Below are 20,195 nucleotides of genomic sequence, written 5' to 3'. Positions count from 1 at the left end.
TGAACTATGAAATAAGCATGGCTGGGCTAGAGGGTTTGCAGTAAGAAAAAAAACAAAAACAAACAAACAAACAAACAAACAAAAATGGGGCAGCCTTATCTTATCTTCCCAGAAGCTTGTAATCCAGTAGAGAGGGTAAGGCTGAGAAATAACTGTGGCCTAAAATCAAATGTGAAATGTCGAGGGGAGCCCTGGTGGGAAAGACTGCCCATGAAGAGGAGGACCCATTTCCAGCCAGATTGGCTGGGAAGATTTCTAGCAATAAGAGAGATCTGCCTAACTTGGGTCAGGGAAGCACTTTCACAGGCGTTGGAGAAGGCAAGAGGTCATGCTGAGGTCTGGGGAAAGGAGTGAGGACTGAGCACTCGTGCTGACATGAGAAGCTTTACGTGGTGGGGAAAGCCCGAGAATAAGGGGGTGCCAGTTGCAAGGGCCTGGGCTCGGTGGAGGAGAACAGCTCTGAGCAGCAGCTGTTAAGCACTGGGAACTGAGAAGGGGACGCCGGTGATTAAGATGGTGTTGGGTGGAGGTCAGTGGGTCCTGTGAGCTGAGGTCGATGTGGGGGAGAACCTGGCGGGGCTTGTTCAGGTTCTGTGTGTGAAATGATAAACCCAAGGAAAGGCTAGTCTGAAAGGAAAGACAGGTATCTTGAAAGCTTTCATGTCCAGGCAGGAGAGGAAGGAATGAGCGAGTCTGAGCTTGCAGTGCCGGGAGAAAGAGAAACACTCCAGGCAACAGGGAAGGTACACCAGTACACGTGTGGAGGCCGAAAGACACGTGTGTAGCTCCTCAGGTGCCATCCACCTTTTCTTAAGATGGGCCTGGTCATTCACTGGCCAAGAGCTCATTTGGTAGAGTAGGCTGTCTGACTAGCAAACCCCAGTGACCACCCATCCCACAATCCCTCAAGCTCCCTAGGGCTGAGATTACAAGAGCATGCCCCATACCTGGCTTTTATCTATCTATCTATCTATCTATCTATCTATCTATCTATCTATCTATCTATCTTACCATCTTACCTACCTATTTGGTTTTTCAAGACAGCGTTTCTCGGTGTAATAGCCCTGGTTGTCCTGGACTTTCTCTGTAGACCAGGCTGGTCTAGAACTCACAGAGACCTGCCTGCCTCTGCCTCCTTGAGTTCTAGGATTAAAGGCGTGTACCGCCACACCAGGCTTCTATTTATTTATTTTAAATGTGGGTTCTGGGGATTGAGTTCATGTGCTTTATGCTCTCGAACCAAGCAGTTTACTGACTGAGCCTTTTTCCCCTCTCCCCACGCTCTTCCTCTACAGCCCTCCCCTTTTGAGACAGCTCCTTACTATGCAGCACGAGCTGACGCTGAACCCACTGTGTGTCCCAGGCTAGTCTCAACCTTCTGATCCTCCAGCCTCAGAATCCTAAGTGCTGGCATAACAAACACGAGCCACCAGGCCAATGGTTGACTTATACAGCTCTAGGGAATCTTTGGCTTCCCAAACATCCACTGCAGATGCACAATGCTGTCAAACTTCTTAGTGTCTCTCCCTGTGCGGGGCCTGAGAGGGTTGCATACCCACCTACTCTGGCTGACTTAAGAAGTTTAATAGGTAGGGTGGACATTTGTGGCCACTTGGCCACCCATTACAAATATGCTGTTCTCAATAAACTTCTCTGAGTTTGTCTTAAAATGTACTTCCGGCCCCGAGTCCTTGTAATCTGGGAGGATGTGTTCTACCCCCAGGTTCAGAGGGTGTCTAGTAACTCAGGATGTGACCCACACCATATTTCTAAGGGATTAGTCCAAGACGGAGTCCTGGATTTTGTGGTGTTCCGAGATTGCAACCTCTCTGTCCTTTCTTCCAGACTTAAACTCAGAGGACATGTGGGTCAGACTGTCACAGGGATCCTGTATGAAGTCCACTCAGGCAGAACACAAACTGTTTTTTTAAAGTAACTATTTGGTATTTCGAATGCACTGTGGAGGCAGTTTCTTTGTCCATGGTTGGCATGTGAAGTCCCTTGTCACATCAGAAATGCATTTTCAGTAAAATGGGTCAAACTGGGCGTGAGCGGGAACTGAAATCCACGTTCTTCTCGAGCTCCCCCATCTCTGGGACCAACACTCTTAGAGCCAGGCTGACACTCTTTTGGCCTATCTGCTTCTTTCCCAGAAAACATCAGGCTCGCACAGGAGAACCAAAGACAGAATGAGTACTTGAGCTTACAATAGGCTCGCTGATGCTGTGTGCTTCTAGCTAGATGTGCTTTGTACATTTGTCACACTTTGGCCTAAGACTTGCTTTTGGAGCTTTACTGCCAGACACCGAGGCAAGGGAAGGAACATGGAGGCCTCATCTTTTCCTTTCAGCACCCATGCCCCACACTTATGTAATGGATAGTTGTACTGAGGAAAACGGGTTCTGTAGACACTGGGACGTGGGTTCAACTGTACCATGCCCCCACCCACCTCAATTAGGGAACAGTGCATTCTGTGCTAAATAAGACCACATTTTAACACCTGTAAGAGGCCCAACCTGCAGTTCCTCGTTAGCACAGTAGCATAGGCTATGTCCATCACAATATGGGAAACAGCACTGTGACCTTTAATTTCTGTCACTCCTGTAAAAAGAGAATCACAACAGCTTTTGAACGATGTAATTCATTCCACTTTATTCTGGATGAATATTACAGATAATTCACAAATATCGTAGTGGACACTGAATGCTAAGGCCATTCTGTGAATTATTTCTAAAACTTAGTGTTCCCCACATAATCTTTTAAAAACGAGCTACCGAAACCAAGACTCTGAAATAAAAATTTAAGGTAGGTATACAAGACACCTTTAGGGCCAAATGTAGTCTGAGGTTCATTGCGTGGCAGAGCCATTTTCATCCTCTACAGTGTAACTAAGAACTCCAAGGCAGCCAGTAGCTCAGAGCTCTCCTCTCCAATACAGCATACTGTTTTGTTTTGTTTTGTTTTTGTCAACCAGTGACCAGTGTTGAGACCATTTTCCAAGGAGAGACTTTTTCTAAAAACACGTCCTAGAATTCTTGGAACAAGGAAAAGAAAGGGACCCGTAACTAAGGCACTGAAAGCACATTGTTTTATATAAAGAAATGTAAACAGTTTGACGCCAACAGGCTCCCTCAGTTGGTCTTTATCATGGCCGCACTGGAGCATCTCTGCTGGGCCAGAACTCGAGAGCTGGTGAAACAGGAAACCTGTCTGCAGAACTCAGACGTGGTTACCAACATATGGTCTGCATGTGGAGTAGCCACCGTTAGAGTCTGTGAATGGAAGATGCAGTTTCCTTCTCCTGTGTGCTCTGAGAGCATGCAGAGGCAGGACTTTAGGGAGACTCTTAAGTGATAAGCTCTTTCAGATATTTATCTATTTTGTTTTCAGTCTTCCCCTACGTTGCCTGATTAAAGGTCAGGATTCCTTGAGTTTAGTCCATCAAAGACACCTAATGTGGGAACTTGTCACCCAGCCAGTTCCCCTCCTTATTGGTTCATATTTTAAAGTGAAATGGTTCACATTATAAATAACCCACATTACCATATGTAAAGTCTCTTAGAATGGGGTCAACTGGCCAACTAGTGCTGGGAGCATTCCACTCACTAGGCTCTCCACCGCAGGGGCAGGGTCTGCCATAGCAGGGCTGCCAGCTCATCAGGGTGCTGCTGGCTGAAGGGTGGGAGGTGTGGAAGGGGAATTCCTCAGCTGACAACCATCAAGTATCGACTTAAAGCAACTCTAAGCTCAAAGGTATTATATATATATATATATATATATATATATATATATATATATATATATATATATACACACATAGTCTTAACACAGCTAAATGTGTAGGTAAGAACAAATAATTATAATTTAAAAACTTTTATTTAAAAAGGGATTTTCCCCCCTTTCGGAGAAGCTTCTCGTAAAGCAGTTGGCATACCCACATTCCTTAGTTTTAGTGTTATACTTAGTATGATGAATTTGGTGTAAATAAAATAAAAGTGTTTTCTACCTTAAACATGTTTTCTTTGATCAAAAGAGGTGAAGAGACAAACAGGAGACAAACAGTCTGAAGTCACAAATGAGATGGATGTCACTGGTGACTGATCCCAACAACTGTGGGCAAAGAGGACGGCTCTTCTCATTTACCTGGGGAACGAACGCAATTTTGATTGCTAGCTTTTCCCATGTCTAAATGTGATCTATGAGAAGTCTCAGAAAAATTTAAAATTAGAAGCTTTTCTCATTAAGAGGGGAAAAAAAGGGGGGGGGGTTGTACTTTTTATGTTTTTAAACCTTAAAAACTATATAGTCAAACAGGTGTGTTGAGAGCAGGTGTGCATGGCTACTAGTTAGCAAGCTCCCAGCAGGTTGGTAGGCTGCTGTGTTTCACCAGAGGCACCAGTTAACACTCTCTAACACAACACACATGCACACACACACACAAAACACACACACACACACACACACACCCCAAAACCAAACAAATAACCCTAAAGATGGTATGTTAACGCTGCTGTCCCCACCCCGGCTTTCTCAGAGAATGTGCTGGGTACAGCAGTGCTGTGAGCGTTGAGGAAGTGCGAATCTGCACCCACAGGGCAGTAACAGCTGCTGAGGCTGCCCGACGCAGGGAAGCTGACAGGATTGCTAACAGCTGAACAGTTTATGTGCTTCTGCTCCTGCCCAAACACATGACACAGACAGGAGCATGCACTTCGGTAGAGTGGAAACAGCGGCCATAGGCTTCTCTTAGTCACAGCTGGTCAGTGTGGCTTTAAATGTTACTGCTGAGAGAGATTAAGAAGAGACGGTCCTTGATCACTGAAAGAGCTCATCTGTGTTAGCATTTGGGTTTTAAGAGTAAAGGTGATCAAAGCTTGGGGGCTTTAGTTACACCATCCTGTCTGCATGCATTTTTGTTGTAGCCCTAATTGCAGACTGGCACACACCTGCCTTGTACTGTGTGTACATTCCAAAGAAATATTCCATAAGGCAGCTTCTGTCTGAAATGCCAGAATGTTCTTGAATGCATCTTTACATGTATCAGCTCACACTAAAGAAGGCGAAGGGGAAGGAGAGTAGGACTGGGTGCACGCGAAGAGCAGGCAGCATCAGCTCCTGTCTTTTAAAAGCCAGGTGGAAAGAGAGAAGGCGCTCCCTGAGCCGAGTGCACGTGTGACTTCCAGTTGAGGAAGGGCCCGTTCTCTGCCATCTCGTTTCGAGAGACTATGGGCAACGGGGGGCTCCCTGTCAAGTGGTGATCAGTTTAGGACAAGACAGTTCTGGCTGTGGGCTTGACTGGTGTGAGAGGAGAAAAGCGCGAGCTGTGCCCCATGGGGGAGGCAGGCTACTTCCTGCCTGCATGTTCTGGGGCTGGTGTGCGTGGTGCCAGGCCTGCCTCTGAGCTGGAAGCCTGTCAGAAACGGGTTGGCCCTTTCAGAAAAGCTTGTCTCTTGTCTCAACAGTGTGCTGATTGTGCCTGGCCCTAGTTATTCACAGCAAGTGACCCTGCTACATACGCAGCACTGGAATTACATTCAGAGATTTTTAAAGAAACCATAGCAATATTTCCCTCACAAAATTAAGTGCAAAATATCTTTAACAAAGAATGATGATAGTAAGAAATATTTGACATAGTCATGCAAAACCCAGCAGTTTACAAAGACTGTGACACTTCCGAAACACGCCTAGGACTACCATCTTACTCATTTTTCCTTGAATTTAAATGTGGGTGCTTGTGTAAAAAACGGTGACATCTAAGTTCAATGATTTCCAGTCCACCAAATATTTTCCCCTGCAGCACGAAGAACACATTGCTGACAATAAAATACCACCAAACAGGGCTGTACAAACATATGAGCAGGCACACTGCAAAGAGGAACACGGTCCAGTACAGTATGGACAGCAGCTTGACCACAAAGACTCTGAGCTCAGACTTGCAGGGTGGAGCTGTGCTCTGTCCAGTAAAGCGGAAGTTTTTTTCTCCTTGGTAGAAGGACCGCAGCATCTCTTCCTTTTCTTCCCAGCGCTTGTGGCACCAGAGCTGAAGGTCCTCCTTGGCTGTGGGAAGTGTGTCAATTGGATACCTACGCACATGGAAGTGGATCTCTTTGGGGAAGTGTCCAAGTAAGAAGTCTTTCTCAGTTTGAGTGATGTTGTAAGGATATGCCACGGTGATGTCATGGATTGCATCGAGGTTCTTACCTAGGTTTTGGAAACATGAAAATAGCTTTGCTTTAGCAACAGTCAATGTGTTGGTAATGCTGATTCATTCTGCAAGGCAGAGCCACGAGCACGAAAAATCAGGACAGAGTGAACCACCATGAACAAACAAGGGCTAAAAATATCAGTGTTTCTGGGTACTTAGGTCAATATTTACCAGCCATTTTTAGCTTTTTTCCCTCTGTTTGCTAATTACCACAAAGACCTTTAGAAAGAAATTATCTTCATTCCCAGAAATGGTAATCTGCATTCTAGAACTATAGGGAGACACAGAGTGAGCTGGATCTGAGGTAGGAATTAAAGTGTATAGACTAGCCCTTCAGCCACAAGATGCGTTACATAGACACTGTCTGTTAACACACTCATCTCTTCAAAGGCCATGGAAATGTGCTTCCCTTTGCTTTAAAATGACCATAATTGCTGCAAAGGAACCTCAGGAACAAACTTGAAGGAATCGTCAGAAACAATTTTTTTTTCTATACAATTTTAAAAATAAGCATTAACAACTTTGATACTGAAACACCATTCTGCATAGGTATTTAAGTGGGGGTTGTTTCTGAAGTCACATGCCTAGTGTCCTTCAAAACGCTTCCAACATAATCAGGGAAACAAGTATGCACAAGGTCCCAAACAGTCCCATGGGGACATGGAAGATGAGGGAGGGAAGCAGGTTCTGTAAATGAGTGCAGTGAACACCATGGGAACGGCATTAAGAACAGGCCGGGACACATGGCGTAGTTCCTCCTGGAGTACACTGCATGTGGAAGAAAAGCATGTTGGATGGTGGCCACAGGTTTTACACAGATAAACAAGGATTACCCTGGGGGCAGTGGGGCAACAGCAGTGTGGGGCCCAAAGGCAAAAGAGTGTGGCTGTTACACCAGGCCAGGAAAAACAAGCAAAGGAGTAGACCTGTATAAAAAGCTCACAAGAACTGATGTGATGTGGCAGTCAACAGGAGAAGGAGGAATACCGAGGCAGGAGTCAGACTTAGGTTATTTTGGCACTGAACTTATGGTAGGGCCTTTGAGGTTAGAGAGTCAGTGCACTGTAAGATCTGTCTTGGGTTCCATCAACTGTTGGTCCTGAAAGAGCAATAGTCCTTTGCTTGAGTTTTAGAATTTTGGAAGGCTACTTTATTATAATTCAGCATTATTAAAATACTACCTACTTATATGACAAGCAAGTACAGAACAACATTAGAGTGTCCTGTGTAAGTGTTCTTTCTTTATCCTAAAATAAAGAGATAAAGGGGAAGGGAGCTAGCAAGAAGACACTTCTTCCTTGGCATTCACATCCCAAGATTTACACGTAGCTTAAAGGCTTCCTCAAGCCCAGAGACTTGGTCATGGGTAAACATAACAGTGAGAGGGGGCAAGGAGAAAGGTTTTGCTTACAGGTAGACAGTCAACAGTCCTGACAAGTTTTAACCTTTATATTAGGTAAAGGTCTCTAGACAACACAAAAGCCAGAAGACACTGTTTTGCTGGGTGTGAGAGTCCACTTGTATTCAGGCAGATAATGTCATATCTCATCCAGACCCCACAGTCTATGCCCTTGAGCACAAGGAAGCCAGTACCACCAGTTAAAGAACCAGAGGAAGGGCAGCATGGCTGCAGGGGTTAGGCTCACACATACGAGACAACAGTGAAAGGGAACATCAACAGGTGAGATGTGACTTCACTTAACCCATTAAAGTAATGAGAAAAATACCCCTGCTATTCCTAAGTGCTGTCTGCCTGCACTGGGTCAGAATGCGGATTTGTTCTGTTTTAGATACTGTACATAATGGGATTATTTCATAAAGCTAGCCCTCTGTTAGAACAGCCATGCTCATTAGGACTTCAACTGTTTCTCTTAGTGGGGGAACAAAGCACCTGCTCACTCTTCAAATCTTACTTTCAAGACTTTGACAAACTTCCACTCCTTGTAATATACTCAAAAGATGCTCCAGCACACAAGGACATATGCTCAACCATGTTCATATGAGCGTTATTCATTATAGCCAGAAACTGGAAACAGCCTAAGTGTCCCTCAGTAGAAGAATGGATAAAGAAACTGTGGTACATTTACACTATGGAATACTACTCAGCTATTAAAACAACGAATTCCAGAAATTTGTGGACAAATGGATTGAACTAGAAATGATCATAATGAGTGAGTTCACCCTGAAGCAGAAAGACTCAAATGGTGTATACTCACTTATATCTGCACACTAGCCCAAGGAGCATGTCCCATGAAAGTCTTCATTTCCAGGAAAGTGGGACAGAGGGGAAGATATCCTATTGGGACATTAGGTGAGAGAAGCATGGGAGAATGAGGACATAGAAGGATCCAGAGAGTCCTAGAAACCTACAAGAAGAACATTATGATGGGCAGATCTGGGCTCAGGGGTCCTGCTCAAACTATGGCAACAGCCAAGGACAATATGTGCAGTAAACTTTGAACCCCTACCCCGATCTAGCCACTGGACAGGACATTCTCCACAGTTGAGTGGAGAGTGGGATCTGACTTTCAAATGAACTCTGGTACCCCATATTTGACCATGTCCCCTGGATGGGGAGGCCCGGTGGCACTCAGAGAGACTTGATACCCTATGAGCATGTACAGGGGGGAGGCCCCTCTCCGTCACAGTCATAGGGGAGGGGAGTTAGGGGAGAGCAGGAGGGAGGGAGGAATGGGAGGATACAAGCGATGGGATAACAATTGAGATTTAATATGAATAAATTATATATATATATATATATATATATATATATATATGGCTTTGACAAACACTAGGGATTCTGAATACTAAACAACCAACAGCAGTTGAAAACTAAGAGTGATTTTTTTCCCCAAATGCAATATCCGTAAGGGATATCTCTGATCATGTCAAGATGAGGTCATGGTCACTAAGAATTCTATCTAGTGTCCAATGCTCACTGGGAACAGGAACTGGCCAAATCCTTATACATTTGTATGCTTAACAGGAAAAACTGGAAGACAGATGCTTTCATGGGTTCTAAAAACTATCAGAGCGAACATATGCTGCTGCGTCCACACCTGCTAAGTTTGATTACAGAACAGTGCAAACCCCCTACAGTAATCTTAGACACAGTGAGCAGGCTGTCTATTTCCTTTTCTTTCCCTAGTTCATAACCAAGTCTGTATAAAATACACAGAGTATAATCTAACCTTTCATTGTGATTCCTTGATTAAATACAAAGTTCTAGTGGATCTGAATCCTTAAATTTAACCACAAATAATGGCAATTGTTTCCTTATCACCTATAAATACATCTTATGTTAAAATAAAAACCTGAAGGCCACTGATTTTTTTCATATTAAAAAAAAAAACAGAAAAAATCACCACCCTCACCCCCCATCCCAACCAGAAGTTGGGTTTCATAACTAAGTGACCATTTCCTTGCACTAGCGCTGACACAGACTGTCCTGATAACAAGCCATGACACACTGAAGACCGTCTTGAATGGACTGAGTCACAGTACACAGACTGAAAACAGCAAAAAATAAGATACCTTTTCGCTTCAAAATAAGCATGCATGAGCCACTGGCACAAAACAGTACCACGTTCATACTAGATAAATTCTGTAATTTCCTACTTGGAACATTATTCTCTTTGTTTGTTTGTTTAGCCCAAGTTGCAAATTTATGGGACAAAAGATGGAGATATACAACCAACCCATGTGAAACATTGTTTTATACTTTCTATCCACATCACTTTAAATGGATGAGCATTTGAGAGAACAGAAGTCCCTTGTTTTGGGATATTTACATTATTTCCATTTAAGTGGCATTAAGTGGCTATTTCTGTAATCAATGATAATTTTCTAGATTATGTTGAGCAGCTTGCTCAAAGAATGTGAATGAATGCATTAAGAGATTTGTGCTGGATGGATCCAAGATGGCTGTGCTAATCACTCACTGTGTCTGGTCAGTGGGACTGAGCTAAGGGACCAGGTTGGGAGCTATAGAGTTCCAGATCTGGAATACCCTGGGTGAGAGGGGTCTATACTGTGTGGAACACGGATGGGTCTAGCCTCAGGCCATCCAGCTGGTCCATGGAGGAGTCCTTGGATCCCTGAACGTGTGTGCCCAAGCCCCATAGTCTGGATGCCTGCCTGCTAGCTGCATCTGAGATCTACATCTTGAACTCTGTGTCTCAGACTGAACTGTGGGCTGCAGGGCACCAGTGTCTGGGTCTTCTAGGTCAGGAGAGACCCCAGGGTGCCTCAGATCACCCAGCCAATCCACAGAAGGCTTTCTGGCCCAGGTGGGCAAGGTCTGCAAAGCCAGCTACATGCCAGCAAGCAAGCTGCACCTCCACTCTGTTTTGGACTGAGCTGTGGGCTGCAGGGCACCAGCATCTGGGTCTCCTAGCACAGGGGAGACCTTAGGGTATGGAGCACAAGTGGATCTGACTTCAGGTCATCAGGCCAATCCTCAGAGAGTTCCTGGGCCCAAGAGGACATGGGCACAGGCACAGGCACAGGTGTAGGCGTAGTCTCCAAACCTTAGCAGCATGCCTACAACTGTGCAGAACCCTTGCTCTCTGTCTCTGACAAAACAGTGGGGCGCAAGGCACCAGTATTTGGGCCTTCAACCCAGAGGAAAACCCACAGTGTGGAACAGGGATGGATCTGACTTCAGGCCACCCCACCAATCCACTTAAGAGTTCCGGATCTGAACCCAGGTCACCTGCCTGATCCATGGAAGGGTTCCCTGATCTCCACAGGTGAGAGATTTTAACCTATAGCCTCTCACCTATGAGCTGCTCTCGATGGCCAGTTTAGGACACCAGAAAGTACCACCCAACACTGGTGGCCAGTGTAAGAACACAAAAAACAAAGCCAAAATAATATGGCATCTCCAGAACCCAGTTATCCCAAAGCAATCAGCCCTGGAAACTTTTAACACAAGAAAGTGGCCTCAAATCTTTCATAATTAAGATGATAATAGAGGAAAGAAATAAAATCCATAAAAAATACAGGAAGATACAGCCAAAAATACTGAGGATCTTAGAGAGGCCATGATAGTGGCTTATAGAAAGGAAATAAATAAATCACTGGGAGAAATTCAGGAAAATACAATCAGGTGAAGGAAATCAATAAAATGGTTCAAGAGCTAAAGATAAAAATGAAAACAATAATAAAAGCACAAACTGAGGAGAGGCCAGAGAGAACTAAAAGAAACTGCAGAGGTAAGCATCATCAACAGAATACAAGAGATAAAGGAAAGAATCTCAGGTGTAGAATACACAACAGAAGAATTTGATGAAATGATGAAATAAAAGGAATCAAGGACACTATGAAAAGAAATCTAAGAATAATAGGAATTGAGGAAAGAGAAGATGCTTGGCTTTAAGGTCCAGAAAATATTTTCAACAAAATCATAGAAAAAAATTTCTCCAATTTAAAGAGATGCCTATAAACATACAAGAGGCCTACAGAACACCAAATAGAGTAGACAAGAAAAGAAAATCCTCCTGCCACGTAATAAGTAAAACACAAAATGTATAGAACAAAGAAAAAAATAGTAAAAGCAGCAAGGGGAAAAGGCCAAGTAACATACAATGGCAAACCTATCAGAGACCATATAAGCCAGAAGGGCATGGACAGAGACCTTACAAACCCTAGGAGACCACAGGTGGCAGACTACTATGCAAAACTTTCAATAACCATAGTTGGAGAAAACAAGACATTCTATGACAAAAAACAAATGTAAACATTACCTACCCACAAACCCAGCCCTACAGAAGATACTAGAAGGAAAATTCCAACCCAAAGAGGCTAACTACACCCAGGAAAACACAGGAAATAGATAACTTCACTTTAGCAAAACAAAATCCAGACAAACACACTACCATAACTAACATCAAAATAAAAGGACCTGTAACAGCCACTGGTCATTAATCTCACTCACCATCAACTCTTCAATAAGACACAGACTAAGAGAATAGATGTATAAACAAGATCCAACATTCTGCTGCATTCAAGAAACACACCTCAGCCACAGAGATAGATTTTACCTCGGGGTAAAGGGCTGAAAAGGGTCTTCCGGGCAAACAGATACAAGAAGCAAACTGGAATAGCCATTCTAATATCTAATAAAATAGATTTTCAACCAAAATTAACCAAAAGAGATGAAGAAGGACACTTCATACTCAAAGGAAATCTCAACCAAGATGACATCACAATTCTGAACATCTATGCCCCCAAAACAAGTGTACCCACATTTGTAAAAGAAACATTAATAAAGCTTAAACCACACATCAATCCCCACACATTAATAGTGGGAGACTTCAACACGCCCCTTTCATCAAAAGATGGGCCAACAAAACAGATGCTAAACCAAGAAATAATGTTACTAACAGATGTCATGAATCAAATGGACCTAACAGATAGCTACAGAACTTTTCATCCAAACACAAAAGATTAGACCCTCTTCTCAGCACCTCATTGAACCTTCTCCAAAATTGACCATATACTAGGCCATAAAGAAAGCCTCAACAGATACAAGACGATTGTAATAATACCATGTATCCTATCAGACTACCATGGACTAAAGCTGGACCTCAACAACAACAACAGAAATAACAAAAAGCACGCGCGCGCGCACACACACACACACACACACACACACACACGGAAACTGAACAAATGTCTACTTAATGACAACTAGGTCAGGTAAGAAATAAAGAAATTAGGAACTTCCTAAAATTTAATGAAAATGGGACACTTTGAAAGCAGTGCTAAGAGGAAAGTTTATAACACCAAGTGCCTTCAAAAAGAGACTGGAAACATCTTATACTAGCAACTTAACAACACATCTAGAAGCTCTTAAAAAAAAAAAGAAGAAGCGGAAACACTCAAGAGGAGTAGACAGCTAGAAATAATCAAACTCAGAGCTGGGGTTACGGACAAACATTTGCAGGAAACTTGTGGCTTGTTTTGTGATTGCCAATCTAACTTGTGATGTCATTTAAAGGAGAAGCTGTGGGGCTCATTCCTCTGTGAGTGCAGCTTCATTTCCAAGATTACTTCCCAGAGGCCCTTTATTTACTCCCTTCTAGTCCATTTGCCAAGTTCCTTTCTTATCACAGACTATTAATTCTCTGAACACCGTGTTACAAATATTTGTACAAATACTATTTATTATCTTTACTGAGAGCATCTTTTCCAATACAACTGTATATTTATCAATAAATTTTTTCATGTTAGAGGTTTTCTTTTTTTAATATTTTATCAATTTATTCATATTACATCTCAATTATTATCCCATCCCTTGTATCCTCCCATTCTTCCCTCCCTCCTGCTTTCCCCCATTCCCCTCCCCTATGACTGTGACTGAGGGGGACCTCTTCCCCCTGTATATGCTCATAGGGTATCAAGTCTCTTCTTGGTAGCCTGTTATCCTTCCTCTGAGTGCTACCAGGCTTCCCTATCCAGGGGACATGGTCAAATATGGGGCACCAGAGTTCATTTGAAAGTCAGTCCCCACTCTCCACTCAACGGTGGAGAACATCCTGTCCAGTGGCTAGATCTGGGTAGGGGTTCAAGTTTACTACACTTATTGTCCTTGGCTGGTGCCATAGTTTGAGCAGGATCCCTGGGCCCAGATCCGCCCATCATAATGTTCTTCTTGTAGGTTTCTAGGACCCTCTGGATCCTTCTATGTCTCCATTCTCCCATGCTTCTCTCACCTAGAGTCCAATAGGATGTCCTCCCCTCTGTCCCACTTTCCTGGTAAGTGAAGACTTTCATGGGACATGCCCCTTGGGCTAGTGTCCAAATATAAGTGAGTATATACCATTTGACTCTTTCTGCTTCAGGGTGAACTCACTCATTATGATCATTTCTAGTTCAATCCATTTGTCCACAAATTTTGGGAATTTCTGTTTTTAATAGCTGAGTAGTATTCCATAGTGTAAATGTACCACAGTTTCTTTATCCATTCTTCTACTGAGGGACACTTAGGCTGTTTCCATACTCTGGCTATTATGAATAAGGCTGCTATGAACATGGTTGAGCATTTTCTGGGTATATTCCAAGGAGTGGAATAGCTGGGTCTCGAGGAAGCCCTATTCCCATTTTTCTGAGAAAGCACCAGATAGATTTCCAAAGTGGTTGTACCAGTTTGTATTCCCACCAGCAATGAAGGAGTGTTCCTCTTTCTCAACATCCTTGATAGCATGTGGTGTCACTGGAATTTTTGATTTTAGCCATTCTGATGGGTGTAAGATGGAATCTCAGTTTTGATTTGCATTTTGTTAGAGGTTTTCAATGCTTACTCCTGTCTCTTTTGTACCCATATGTATGGAACTTTACATTTCTTTGAAGACAAAACCAACCAACAAATAAACCAAAACAAAAAACAGCTTCCCTCCTCTATTATACTGCCACATTAACCTGGTCATGGCTCTAACATCTCTAGTCTCTCTTTTTTCTCTATTGCTCCATAAGCCCCACGTTCATTTTGCTCCAATATCATACCGTTTTTTGTTTTTTGTTTTTGTTTTTTCCTACTGACTCGACAGCTGATAAAGCAGGCCTGCTTTTGTGTTCTCTATAACTGGCCTGACCTGGGCAACTATCTTGTTATGCAAACTCTCTAGGAGCATTTAATCCAATTCTAAGACCACCTTATGGTGGTCTGAATGAAAGTAGCAATCCTGCCAGGGTCCCTGTCATGATGGTCATGGACTCACTCTCTGAAACAGTAAGCAAGTCCTCATTAAACTCCTCCTTCTATAAGTTGCCTTGGTCATGGTGTCTCATCATAGAAACAGAAAATTAAGCCACATCTCCAAAAACAAAAGAAAAAAACCTAGCTGAAGACCCTATTTATATTGTATGTGCTTTATAATTTTGGAATAACTGCCATTTTATATTGTCTTTCTTGTTTTATGTTTAGTTTTCAAGCAAGGCCTTACAGTAGATTTTCTTTTATTGTTTTCATTATTAGCATTTACTTATAATAAAAGGATAGTACTGAGTTTAAGTAAAATGTGGGTTTTAGTCCCTCAGTGTATTAAATATTCACTTCAACCTCTTACTACAGCACTCTGGTCAAATATGATTGTATTTAAGTAGTCCATTTCAATTTTTATTTTTCCTTGGTTTTATTATAGATGTCTTAACTTTTCAGAAGAGGGTATTTGATCCCCTGGAGTGATAGGTCTGATGTAGGTAAAGGGAACTGAACTCAGGTCCTCTGCAAGAGCAGTATCTGCTTTAAATCACTGAGCCATCTTTCCCATCATGTGGTGCTGCCCAACACAAAAAATCAACCAATGATCTTTTCAGACTTTATGCATGATAGGGCCAAAAAGTCTGCCCACCCCCCCTGCAAGAAGGTTACTAGCCAAATATCTACAGACTCAAATCAAGTCTTAGTAAGTCAAATATTTAAAGAATGGGAAGGCAAAGAGAACTTGAAAACCAAAACTAAGTTGTAGGCTTCAGAATGCCTTCCATAAATGTGACCTCCACTAGATAGAAATTAAATGAAGGAACTTAGTACTGACAAATTTGAGTTAATATACTTATGTGGAGCCATACATCAAGGTGGTTTTATGTGAATGCTTATATAAAATTACATTGTAGAAAGAAGCTTTAAATACGTTTGAGACTTTATAATCCATATACTCTCATCAAAATTCCATAATAGTAACAATTATAACAACATATTCCCCTTTAGAAATCATTTTGATAATCTTTAGGTAAAGGAAGAAATTGAAAGGAAAATTATCAATCAAAAAATGAATGAGAAAGTAAATCTAAGAGATACTGTAATCAAACAAAAACTTTATGACTTTACAGGCTGAATCTGAAACATGAAAAGGGGTAATTACTCATGTTGGAAACATGAAGGAAAAATACAAAAGGAAACAGGCAAAGAACATTATTCAAAGTAAAGAGCAGTATTTAGCAAAGCTAAAAATAACAAGGATAAATAAATGTGAAAGCCTGTTACATGACAGGGTGAATAAAATACATCCCAGGGGTCTGACTGGTGAAGAACCTCCTACGTTACATGAAGGCAGTGAAGGAAGCCAAGCGTGCGCAGAGTGGAAGGAGCATGAGAACCCAAACCTACCCATGTGTTAGAACTGCCCAGAAGGTTTGCATGACCACACACACACTGCACAGGAGATTATGATGTGCACATATACTGCATGTGACACTAGAAATCTGGTTGATGGATATTTGTGTTCAATTAAGAAGTCATATTGTGCCATTAAATTAGCCTATTTTTAGTAGAAATGCAAGCATACGGCAGAGATGCTAACCATGTGGTAGGGCGATCTAGAAGCTACACTCATGTGCAATGCCTGGACTCCTGAGATTTTTCACATACATTTAATAAAACAAAAATGGGCAGCAGTAAACAAAACAGCATAAAGCTCTTAGATAGGAAAGAGACAGGCAATATGTTTTCATCCCAGGACCTAGCAACTACTACTGCCACCTACATTTTGTACAACTGCATTGTATCACTGATGACATAGACTTTCAGCCTGTTCTTTCAAAAACAAAAAATCAAAACTATGTGCTTTGTTTTTGTTGTCATTCTCTGCTAAAATGATGGGAAAAGGCAGTTGAAATCCAGCATGGTTTTTAGATGTTTTAGCATCTAAAAGACAGCATGATTGTTTAGATGCTAAAACATCTAAATAACAAAATCATTTGGACACAAATCATTAGTGTCAACACATACATCATAACTGAGTTTCTTCTGACCTTTGAAATGAATAAGATTGTTACTATGGAGGCACATGATTATGGTCTCCATGCTCTGATACTAGTGGTGAAGGAGACTAATGCACACGTGGGTACACCTTTACTGCGTGCCTCCTATGTGTGATATTGACCTTATTCATTCACTAATCTATAGAGCACTTAAAGCATCAGATTCAGCTATATATGTGTAGGGCTCACAAGAGAACCAAAGGAAGATCCCTGCCTTTAGGAGTTTCCCAGGGCATAGTCAACATGCCTTACCAGAGAACCACTCCTCTCCTACAGCTCGGAGCGAAGCCTCAGAGCAATGAAAGCAATGCCAGCACTCAGTTCCCTGTGACCGGAGCCTCATGACTCTATTTTCTCTGACATTGTTTTGTACCTTCTGCAAATACGTAACTTCCCCTGGCCTCAGGTCTTCATTTGCAGAGTGTGGGACTAGCATGTGTCTTGGGAAGGAGTCTGTCCGCCAGCATGTACAGCCAGCTCCTACATGTGATAAGTCAGTTGTCTACATGAAAGGCTGTTTTTATTTCAAGTTTCAGACTTAGACAGCATTACCACCATCTTTCTTTTCTTTTTTTAAAAATTTTTATTAATTTATTCTTGTTTCATCTCAATGGTTATCCCATCCCTTGTATCCTCCCATTCTTCCCTCCCTCCCATTTTCCCCTTACACTCCCCTTCCCTATGACTGTGCCTGAGGGGGATTACCTCCCCCTCTATATGCTAATAGGGTATCAAGTCTCTTCTTGGTAACCTGCTATCCTTTCTCTGAGTGCCACCAGGTCTCCCCCTCCAGGGGACATGGTCAAATATGAGGCACCAGAGTTCGTGTGAAAGTCATACCCCACTCTCCACTCAACTGTGGAGAATGTCCTGTCCATTGGCTAGATCTGGGTAGGGGTTTGAAGTTTACTGCCTGTATTGTCTTTGGCTGGTGCCATAGTTTGAGCGGGACCCCTGGGCCCATATCTGCCTATCATAATGTTCTACTTGTAGGTTTCTAGGACCCTCTGGATCCTTCTACTTTGCTATTCTCCCATGCTTCTGTCATCTAGCGTCCCAATAGGATGTCCTCCCCTCTGCCCCAGTTTCCTGGTAAGTGAAGGCTTTCGTGGGACATGCCCCTTGGGCTACTATGCAGATATAAGTGAGTATATACCATTTGAGTCTTTCTGCTTCTGGGTTAACTTACTCATTATGATCGTTTCTAGTTCAATCCATTTGTCCACAAATTTCAGGAATTCCTTGTTTTTAATAGCTGAGTAGTATTCCATAGTGTAATGTACCACAGTTTCTTTATCCATTCTTCTACTGATGGACACTTAGGCTGTTTCCATGTTCTGGCTATTATGAATAAGGCTGCTATGAACATGGTTCAGCAAATTTTCTTGTTGTGTGCTAGAGCATCTTCTGGATATATTCCAAGGAGTGGAATAGCTGGGTCTTGAGGAAGCCCTATTCCCAGTTTTCTGAGATAGATTTCCAAAGTGGCTGTACTAGTTTGCATTCCCACCAGCAATGAAGGCGTGTTCCTCTCTTGCCACATCCTCGCCAGCATGTGCATTACCACCATCTTTCAAGCATACTATACACATGCTCTATCAGAGCTGTGTCACACTGTAGAGGAAGTATTAACCCAGTACACAAATGAACACTTCTCATTAGTGCCCAAGCCATCAGTCTACTGAGCCAGCAGGCAGCCCTCTCTTCTACTCTGTAGTCGTCATCCAGACTAAAGCAGGAAGTCTAAACTACAAGGGGGAAAGTTAGTAATAAGATGATTTCAATACAAAAAGAAGTTCCAAAGCAAAGTCTAATATTACTCTTACTAGCCCTTTATCTAATGTCACTCTCCTGGCATCCTCATGGTGTATGTGTGAATTTTCACATTCTCTTAGTCACTCTCTTCTCCTTTGAAAGGAAAAGTAAGTTTTGCTGGGGACAGGATATTGTTAATGAAAGAGGGACGAACTACTGTCTCTGTAAGAAAGGTACCTAGGGAAAATAGAGTGAACATATCTACTAAAGGCAAGCTTTGTCTTTTTTACAACTCTGGTTTTGCACTACAAGCCATCCTGGTCTCAAGGCAGCTGTCAAACTGCCTTTAGCTTACGCTGTATCTCTTAACCTAGACACCTCGTCAATGCCAAGAAACTGAGTGGCTTTGTCTTCAGTCACTCAGAGGAAGAACTCCCTTTTGGTATGTGGAGCCTCAGCCTGACGAGGACCAACGAGCGTATCGCAGCAGAGTCCTCTCTTGGCCTCCTGCATGTCCAGCTCTCACACGCAAGAGCTGCCACTGCTCTCGAACTCTTTCTCTGAGAGGCTGAAGAATCAGGGAGCATGTGGCTCAATTGTGAAACAAAAGTCTCTGGTTCTTCCAAGAACTTAGTCTCTTCTTTAATGCAGTATATGGAGTAACAGGCTCTACATATTTTAAAAAGGTAATTTTGAAAGAACAGAGCAGAAATTACGCTAACAGCATCATACACCATTTTTATGCATTTGAACCAAACAGTTTCACTTTCCTGTCTCTCTTCTTCCTTTTCCTTTCCTTCATTTATTTCAATGGTAGATGCTAACATCACATCACAAAACTAGCTATAAAGGCTGCTATGCTACGCCTTTTTTAAAATGATAAGAATGCCACAGGTGCAGTCTATTTGGAGATTTACAAATTCTGGTTTTGAGTAGCTGTAGCTCACCCTATGCTCATCCAGACAGAAAACATAGGACCAACAGTGACACAAGGAAGTGAACATGCCACATCGCCATGCTCTTTCTGTATTTGCTTTTATTCCTTAGACAAGGAAAGACTTCTACAGGAATGGGGGAAAACCCATAAAAGCCAGGTCTGTGAGTGGAGTGGCCTTTCTGCAGGAGTCAGAGTACCTAGTGTAAGGTCTCCTAAGCCTACCAAGGCTCATGCAGCCTCTCGGCACTGACACTTTGGAGGGGGCAGAGGCTGACATCAGAGGAATAAAGGATTATTTGCTAGTAAACTATTGAGACTTCATCAGAAAGCTGAAGCCAGAGTGACAGTGCCTAATTGTGACATAACTGCTGGACCGGAGCAGGAGTGGAACCAGGCTTGGGTGGTGCTCCAGGAAACTGAGCTGAAGAGGCAGTTTCATACTCTGCAGATCTTCCTCCAGACACAGGAAAGAGGAGGGAAAGAGCCTGGTCCTACAGGCCAACTCCTAGAGTTACCATACATCTCAGTCCG

The 20,195-nt window shown here is 42.7% G+C and overlaps 1 protein-coding gene across 4 annotated transcripts in view; it reads right to left on the bottom strand.

Moving 5' to 3' along the window:
- Nucleotides 1-3,857: 3,857 nt before the first annotated feature.
- LCLAT1 (lysocardiolipin acyltransferase 1) overlaps nucleotides 3,858-20,195 on the bottom strand; it is a 136,193-nt gene continuing 119,855 nt past the window's right edge. For all 4 annotated transcript variants that reach the window (XM_084791725.1, XM_084791726.1, XM_084791723.1 and 1 more), the window contains one exon: nucleotides 3,858-6,201. In XM_084791725.1, the coding sequence (XP_084647851.1) occupies nucleotides 5,699-6,201 (503 nt within the window). In that variant the 3' untranslated portion in view covers nucleotides 3,858-5,698. The remainder of the gene's footprint in view (nucleotides 6,202-20,195) is intronic.

The sequence above is a fragment of the Acomys minous genome, assembly GCF_964271855.1.
Source record: "Acomys minous genome assembly, chromosome: 8".
Lineage (NCBI taxonomy): Eukaryota > Metazoa > Chordata > Mammalia > Rodentia > Muridae > Acomys > Acomys minous.
Note: the sequence above shows the minus strand (reverse complement) of the source record. Positions and strands in the feature narration are given on the sequence as shown.